Source organism: Hyaena hyaena, unplaced genomic scaffold, assembly GCF_003009895.1.
Source record: "Hyaena hyaena isolate Hyena2069 unplaced genomic scaffold, ASM300989v1 scaffold_69, whole genome shotgun sequence".
Lineage (NCBI taxonomy): Eukaryota > Metazoa > Chordata > Mammalia > Carnivora > Hyaenidae > Hyaena > Hyaena hyaena.
This window is the reverse complement of record NW_024080702.1, coordinates 1,599,665-1,608,037: the sequence shown is the minus strand read 5'-3', so window position 1 is coordinate 1,608,037 and position 8,373 is coordinate 1,599,665. Positions and strand designations below refer to the sequence as shown.

Here is an 8,373-nt window from a genome sequence, read left to right as displayed (position 1 = left end):
CCCCCCCCCCCCGGCAGGGCCGCCCGCCTCCCCGCACCCTGCTCACTGGTCCTTTGCCTTGGCAGGGACCCCGGGCGCGCTTTAGAACCCCGACTGGTGGGTGTCTTGTTTTGATTGTCCCTCCCCCGTCACGCCAGTTCCTGACGTTCATCCCCGAGAGCCTTCGCAGCCCAGAGCTCAAGGCTACGCGGTAACGACCTGCCCCGGACGCGCCCAGGCGCCCCCCCAGCGTGGTCCGACGCTCTCGCAGGGAGCACGAGCTCCGACGCCTAGCAAACTGCCTAATTCCTGAAGCAGCAGCAGATTAGGGACAAAGCGTCCCGCATGGTGTCCCCCGCGCCCTCAGTCACCGACGGGGCCACTCTAGGGTCACCATGTAGAAACTATAAGCAGAAAATTGTGTCCCGGTTCTACCTGGTTGGGACAGACCCTGCCTGGTGCTCGTCACATCACTCCTGTCCACGTGGCCGTGCCAGGCGGGCTTCACCTCGGGGCCCTTCTGGGTGCTCCCAGGAGCAGGGGCTCGGCGTGCCGAGGCCAGGCCTTCACGTCCCTGGTACTGAGCCTCACAAGGTGGCACCTGCCAGAGGTTGTTTATTGGGGACATGGGTTTTTAAGTGGTTTTCTGTTTTGTTTTGATTTTTTTTTTTTATCCCTCACTGGCCTGCAAAGACCCAGAGGTCAACAGGGAGGAGGGGCAGGCGGGGCACCTGTGCTCACACCCAAAGGGGCTCCGGGGCAGAGTAAACAAGGATTCTGTGACGAGGCAGGGACAGTCGCCGGGGGCAGGCGCTCTCCGTGCAGCGAGCACCAGGGCGAACAGGTGCATGTGCCTGCATTATCTCCCCTCATCAAAGCGCCTCCAACATCCGCTTGTTCTCTCTGAGGATGAGACTGAGGTTCAGAGAGGCTCAGTGAACGTCCGGTCAGGAAGCCAGGATTCAAGTGAGGTCAGCCCGACCTGGGGTCTGTGCCCCCGGTTTGTGTCATGGGGGGGAGGGACACGATGCCCCGGTGACACCTAACAGCTCTCGGGGCTGCGGGCACCTTGGCACCCCCGGCCTCTGCCCAGAGTCATCGTTACTCTCTGCACCTTCCTGTGCCTTCTCCCCACCTTTCACTGGTATTTCTCCATCATCCCTGTTTCCACAAACAAACAAATGCTGCTGCTCAAGCCCGGGGAGTCACCCCCCCCCCCCGGAGCCTGGGCCGTGTCACGCTGCCAGCCGGCCGCGTGTGGGCAGGACCCTGCTCCACGGAGGACACGGTGTCAGAGGTGGCTGCCCAGTCCCGTCAACGCCTGGCAGCCTTCGTGTCCTGCACAAGCTCCATCAAAGCAAGAGCACCGCGGGGCCTGGGAGTGCAGCGAGCAAAGTCCCCCGGTGGGGGGTGGGGGGCGGCTCCCGCCACCAAGTTCACGGGGCCCCCACTCGGTCCCCGACAGGTGCACAGGCTCCCGCCAGCAAGCGGACACGACCTTGTCAGAAAAAGGCCCGGTGGTCATGTTGTTTCACTTCGACTCAACACTGACAAGCCTCTCGAATGACTGACCTAGGAACCTGACTCTTCTGCTTTTACGTGCGACCTTTCTAGCAGTAGAGCTCCGAGCCCAAGTGCCCAGAAATCACTAGAAAAAACGGGCTTCACTTACAGTGAAAGAGATTCAGGGGAGGAACCACCCCAATTGCCCCGAGTCGCCTGGTTCCAAGGCTTCCGCGGTCTGGGTTTGGCTACAGACTCTTAGCAGGCCCGGGGGGCGGGGGTGGAGGTGCTGCAGCCCCTGGCGGGTCGTCTACCCCAGCTCTGGGTGACGGTGTGATGGGCCGCACTCAGAGCAGCAGCAGCAGTGTGGCTGCCATCAATCAGACCTGGAAGCTGCATCAGAAGAGGGGACCACATGGGGCGCCTGGGTGGCTTAGTCGGTTAAGCGTCCGACTTTCGCTCGGGTCATGATCTCGCTGTTCGTGGGTTCGAGCCCCACGTCGGGCTCTGTGCTTACTGCCAGCTCAGAGCCTGGAGCCTGTTTCAGTCTGTGACTCCCTCTCTCTCTGACCCTCCCCTGCTCACGCTGTCTCTCTCTCTCTCCTAGAAATAAATAAAACATTAAAAAAAAATAAAAAAAAAAAAAAAGAAGAGGGGACCACAGACAGACCAGCCCCACGTGTTGTGATTCATCATAAGTCCATGTTGGGGACCACATTCTCACCGCTCGGAAACGTGGCCCCAGGGCTGGCACCCCCCCCACCCCCCGCCTGTCTCCCCCGGGGACGCAGGCGCACCGCCAGGCACAGCGCTAGGCTCACCCCCTCCCCCTCCCCCTCCCTCACTGCTGGCCGTTGGCTCTCACCCCTGCAGCACCAGGCAGCCACCTGGGACATCCGCCAAATGTCCTTTCTAGGGTCTCCGGGTGATTCCTCGACCAGCGGCCAGGCCGGGGAGGGGCCCCCTGCCCTGTCCTCCGTCTCGCTGCAGCCTTCCAGCCCCTTCTCCAGAGCCCACCTCAGACTCAACGCGTCCAAACGCCACACGTGCTCCTGTCCCCCAGGCCCGCTGGTCTCCCGCCGGTCCTTATGCGTGTTCGCACGGTCACCGCCTGCCACATTCGGCAAATGCAGTCACCAAGACGAGGAGGCCGCCAGCCCCACCGTCTGCGGCCTGCTTCCTCCGGGTGGGCCCACGCCACGCGCTCGCTCACGCCTCGCGAACTCCCCCGGGAGAAGGCAGGGTCAGGCCACCGCAGACGGCCGCCCGCGCTCACCCGCGAGGACCCAGCCCGGCGCTACTCAGCGCATCTCGTCCATCCACTCAACCACCCTGCGGTCAGGGCTACCACCCTCATCTTCCAGGAAGGAAAACTGAGGCTGAGAAAATTACACCCCTGGCCAGAGGCCCCAAGCCAGTGAGGGGTGGTCTAGGGCCCAGGCACGAGCAGACATGACTAAGTGGAGCCCACTCGTAGGAAGTACAGGGCGAGATCCAAGCCTGGGCCCAAGCTTCTGCGCGGATGGTGCCCGCGGGCGCCCTGTCCATCACTCCAACCCCCACCCCCCCCAGGGCCGGGTGGCTCAATCTCCGACCGCCGCACGGCCACCTACAGTGTCCCCGCCCCACGCTGCCACCACGGGCCTCGTATGCCTACAGCGCTGCCGGAATCATCTTTCCAGAACAAGCTGGCACGCGCCACCCCAGCAAAGCAGAAGGGCCCCACAGTGGGCTGCCCACCTTCCCTACCAGCTGCGTGGCCCCTGGGCATCCACAGACGGGGTTCCCGGAGATCGCTGGCTCCTTCCTCAGCCCCAGCCGTGGCACAAGTCAGCAGAGGAGTAAACGCACCACAGAGTGTGGCCATGAGGGGACCGAAGCCGGCCAGGCCCGACTCCCTGCTTTCGGGAGGCCCAGGGCACGTGTAGAGCCGGCGCTGATGCCGACTCCACATCTGTCCACTGCTTGAATTGTGACCTCGAGGAAGGGATGAGGAGGACTAGAAGGTGAGGTTTCAAGTTCAAGCAGATCCTGCCTCCAGCAGCAATGGAGGGAGCGGGCGGTGCCGGAGCCCCGTTGGCACAAATTGGTGGCAATCTCTCGGAGACCACGCTTGCGTCCTTCAACCTGATGAGGAATTTAGTAAGAGCAAAGCCACAGAAAAGCGCAACAAGTGTAAAATGTGTAAGCCCCGGGGCGCTTGGCTGGCTGTCGTTGGACCGTGCAACTCGGGGTTGTGAGTTCGAGCCCCATGTTGAATGTAGAGTTCACTTAAAGATAAAATCTAAAAAAATAATGATAATAAGTAGACAAAATAAAAGGTTTGAGGAGACCCACAAGCCTCAGCTGTGAGAGCTGCTTGGAGCCCGGGAGACACCCATCCTGGTGCCCAGCCCTTCTGGGGGCCCCACGCCGCAGCGACATGAAGAACACCTCCCCTTCTCCTGCAAGTGTCCAGTGTAGATGGCCAGCCGTCTGGCCGCCCAGGGCGCAGGTCTGTTGAAAGGTAAAGTAGAAAAGGCGCCATTGTTTGGTCATGAAGAGTGAGGACCCCGAGACCAACCATCAGCTTTTGGTTTTTAAACTTTGAGAGAAAAAAGCAGGGAAAAAATCAGAGCAGCGCGGTGTCGGGGTGTTTTCACTGCCTCGGCCGCCCGAGGCCGCGGCACCACGCTTGGGGCTCGGGAGGTGCGGCTGCCCGTGGGTCACCCACGGAGGAAGCGTAACAAGCTGGGGGGTAGAGCCGTCAAGTCTGGTCACACACACGGGGGGCCGTGGCCCGGGAGAGACCCCAGCCATGCCTGGGGGAGAGCCACAGGCCCACAGGTGCCGTGTCCACGTTTCCTCCACGTGGTAAACGTCCCTTCTGCTCAGAGCACCACAACCACCCAGATTCTTCTGCAACGGAAAATTCCAGACGCAAAGGGGTCTGTCTACAAACACTGAAGATAAATGTGTCATCATTAAAATCACAGACAAGTGGGTCTCCACTGGCCTTACTCAACAAAACGGGGGTATCCTGAACAAGGAGGTTCTTTTCAGATAATGGGGGGGTGTATAAATACTCTGACAAAATGAGCCTTTAAAGACTAGATGTCTACAGCAAGCCCACAGCAGGGGAGAGGGCCGCTAGCTGTAGAGTCCAGATTAAAGGGCCCCAGAAGAAATACAACCAAATTTGTGTGTGCACTTTTATTAAAACCCACGATCCCAAACGACCGCTGTAAGCACACCTGAGGTCACAGGAGAAACTGATTACGGACTGTTGAGCATGAAAATGGCACAGAGATTAAAATGTCCCTATTCCTCGGACGTGGCACTTAGGTATTACACGGGGTGAAACGACAAGCCTGGAATGGGCGTTAGAGTATTTCCGCAAAGAAAAAGTGGGAAAGGGTAATAATAATCCTGATCCTTGTTGAGGCCTGAGGATGGAAAAATGGGAGAGTCCCGTGCCCGGCTCTCTACTTCTGTGTACTTGTGTACTTGAAACTATTTCACAACAGAAATTATTAAAAAAAAAAAATAATCAAGCGTTACATTTTGAACGTCCACGGCAGCCATTCACTGAAACAAAAATAGACTTTATCAGGCTAGCGTGCCACCAGTAGCCTCACACCCGTTAGGAAGGATAGAGCAGACTGGTATTGCTCGAAGTTCTGACGCTGAAACTAGAGGGTAACAAGAATATTCTGCTTCTCCAAACAAGGTAGGTCTCCGGAGTTGCAGCTCTTACATACTGTCTTCTGACACACTTATTTCAATGTTTCTTCAAGGTTTGTTAAGGGTGGGGGGGGGGGGCGCGTCTGGGTCACCGGGTCTGAAGCCTCCGACTTCAACTCAGGTCGTGATCTCACGGTTCAAAAGTTTGAGCCCCGCATCAGGCTCTGCATGGATGACGCAGAGCCTGCTTGGGATTTTCTCTCTCTCGGCAGAGGCCATCTGCCATATGGCCAAAGTCGCCCTCACTGGGACACGGGGGCACATCTTCGCTGACAACTGGGGTGGGGAGAGCAGAAGCAGCACTTCAGCACTGGAAACCACTGGAAGCCAGGGATTCCCGAAGTCTCCACCCCGTTAGACAACTCCCAAGTAAGACTTATGTGTCACGAAAGTTACTTTGTTGCAATGCTGCGAGGGGTTAAACACAGTAGCCAAGCACCACAAAACCAAAAGAAACAATCTCCTGGGCTCCCTCAGACACACTCGAAGATCTTCAGGTTGTTAAAAACAAACACACAAATAAAAACAAACAGCGAACCTGATCATCTCCTAAAGTTCAGGGTCACTGGAGACCCACCGTCCTGAACCACTAGCTCTTTCGAAGCTAAAAACACTAATAAGCAGTGACATCTGCAGGGTCCAAACATTAATCCACCTTCTGTAACAGCATTTGTAACGGGCATAACACCCACCTACTGCGAATTCTACCTTTTGAGCTAATTTCCTAAATTGTTTCCTAAGTATATGAAAACTGGAAGTAGCAAACCTATTTGTAATTTTTCTACAATCCGGACGGACTGTCTTTTCATTGTTGTACGTTAGGAAATATAACAATAAAAAGAGTCTCATCGAAGAAACTATTCCAAAAGCTCCTTCTAAGCCAACCTGAAAGCCCTGGTGTGTGGAACACAGGCGGGGGCACCCCAGCCTCACCCTCACAGCGCGCTCGCACAGCCTGCAATCGGGGCTCGGTCCCATCCTGCCAGTAGCTAACAACCATCCCACAGGCCCCTTTGTTTTTGCAACCAAAGCTGTCCGGCTCCAGGTTTGTCTGCGGGCCACAGGGCCCCCTCTCCCAGTGCACACAGAGGCCCAGAGCACAGCAGGCTTCTTCCAAAAGCTGTCAGTGACCAGAGATGAGCCTGGGGACCCCTAAGGATGACAGGTCTTGGGAAGCAAGAAGTGACAAAACACCCCTGAGCAGAGCACACAGTTCAGGGTGAGCGGTGCTTCCTGAAGCTCTCGGGTCAATTACACCTGAGCGCATGCGCACAGCAGGCCAGCCTAGATGTAACAGGTACTTCTGACTGTGGGTCAAGGTCAAAAGGACTGAAAGCCACTTCTTTAAGGAGAGTGTCCGCAGTCAGCTTGGGATCAGACAAATCGTCCTAATGCTCACTGGCCATTTGACCTTGGCAGAGTTCTTAACCTATCGGAGCCTCTGCTGTCTACCTTCAAAATGAACATCACCAATTTAACAAAAGCCACCCTATGGGTTAATTAAGGTGAGGCACAGCAGGAAAGTCTGACCTTCCTCAAGGTTCTTCACTTTTTCCAGATCCCCAACTTTTAAAGTGACAATCTGGAAAAGTCCCCGGTGTGGTGAGTAACACTTGCTGGGTTCCGGTACAGGCATTCCTGGGGATCCTCACTCCGATAGGTAAGGGGCTACCCTCCCCTTTCATGGGGGGCGGGGGGGGAACCCGCCCGCCCAGGGACTCTAGAAGTCAAATCTGCCCTCAGGGCTGTAGTAAGAGTCCACCCGGCCAGCCCGGAGTCACCTCCCAGGTGTAGGATTAAAACCACTCTTCAATCAAATTGCTGGGAGCCTGTAAGGGTTTATAAGTCTGTGGGGCGCAGCCCTGGAAAAGCTTCCAAATTAAGTGACACCAGAAAGAAGACACTCAGGATTCACCAGGCACAAGCTGCAGGTGGTGAACGGCCACAGCAGCCGGGGACCGCGACAAGGGAGCTGAGCGGATCAAGAGGGGCTTCCAGACCCCTGACCTGGGGCAGCTGAGCCAGGGCCCCATCAGCAGGCGGCTGGTGAGGGCGGGGGCCGGGCCTGCAGCCCGCTGGAGCCTGGCGGACAAAGGGGACAGGCGATGCCCTGTCCAAGTGGCAGGGCCAGCCGGGAAATTAGGGAGCCACGTGCCTGGCGGGAGAAGGAGAAAAAGCTTTACAACACTTGACCGGTTTCTTGGCCCGGCGACCCCGCCGCGCTTCCACCCGGGCCTTTACAACGGGGAAGGGGGGGGTGGGGGGACGTGTTACTCCTTGAAGTTTTTTAGAACTTTTCCAAAGAAAGAGAGCGGGCTGGTAGAAAGGGGTGCTAAGGGAGTCGACACCTCTCCTCACCAGCTTCTAGTAAATTGTAAAAGGCAATTAGCACTTGAATAAGGAGCCGGCGTGTCTGGAATGAGAACGAGCCGCACGCAGTTTCAGGGGTTTGGGGGGACCGCTTCCCAGCCCTCTCAGTCCGCAGCCCTAACTACCAGCGGGAATGAGCCCAAATCCAGCTTTTCCAGACTTTCCCCCGGAGCAGGGGCCACACAAGTGCTGGCAGAGAGAAAAGCGAAAGCGAGTGCGCTCCAGGCCCGCCGGGCTCGGTCTGGCGCCGGGGGGCCGCGCGTCCCCGGCCCCCGCCGTCCGCACCCCGAGCTCGGCGCCGCCCCCGGGCCCGAACCCCCGCCGGCGTCAGGGCCCGGGCCCGCGGGGCGCAGCGGGGACCCGCACCGGGGCGGCGGGCGAGGCGGGCGCGGGCCTCGGGCCTACACGCGGGCCCCGGCCCCGGCCTCCGGCTCCACCCGCGGGGCGCGGGCGCGGGAAGGGCCCAGGCCGCGCGGGGCGCCCCGACGACCGGGGGCCCGAGGAGGCCGAGCCAACGGCCGGCGGCCCGGCCCCGCCGCCACCCCACCCCACACCCCCGCCCCGCCACCCCCGGCCGCCCGCGCCCCGCGCCCCCGGCCTCGCCCTGGAGCCCCCCGGCCCGCGCCCCCACCCCCCGCCCGCGCCCCCCGCGCCCCCCGCCAGCCCGCCAACCGCCGCGGGCGCCGCGGGGACGAGCGCGAGCGGCCGGGCCGGCGTCCCCCGCGCCAGGACTCACCGGGGCCGGCTCCCGAGTACATGGTGGCGCCGCCGAGGGGCTCCGGGGCCGAGGGGCGGCCG

General features: G+C 59.4%; 1 protein-coding gene across 3 annotated transcripts in view; it reads right to left on the bottom strand.

The window, feature by feature from the left end:
- Positions 1–8,361, bottom strand: part of AGO2 (argonaute RISC catalytic component 2) — a 100,584-nt gene extending 92,223 nt beyond the window's left edge. For 2 of the 3 annotated variants that reach the window (XM_039232982.1, XM_039232984.1), the window contains exon 1: positions 8,312–8,361. In XM_039232982.1, coding sequence (XP_039088913.1) covers positions 8,312–8,333 — 22 coding nt within the window. In that variant the 5' untranslated portion in view covers positions 8,334–8,361. The remainder of the gene's footprint in view (positions 1–8,311) is intronic. The other variant, XM_039232983.1, reaches the window with a different exon arrangement.
- Positions 8,362–8,373: the final 12 nt, after the last annotated feature.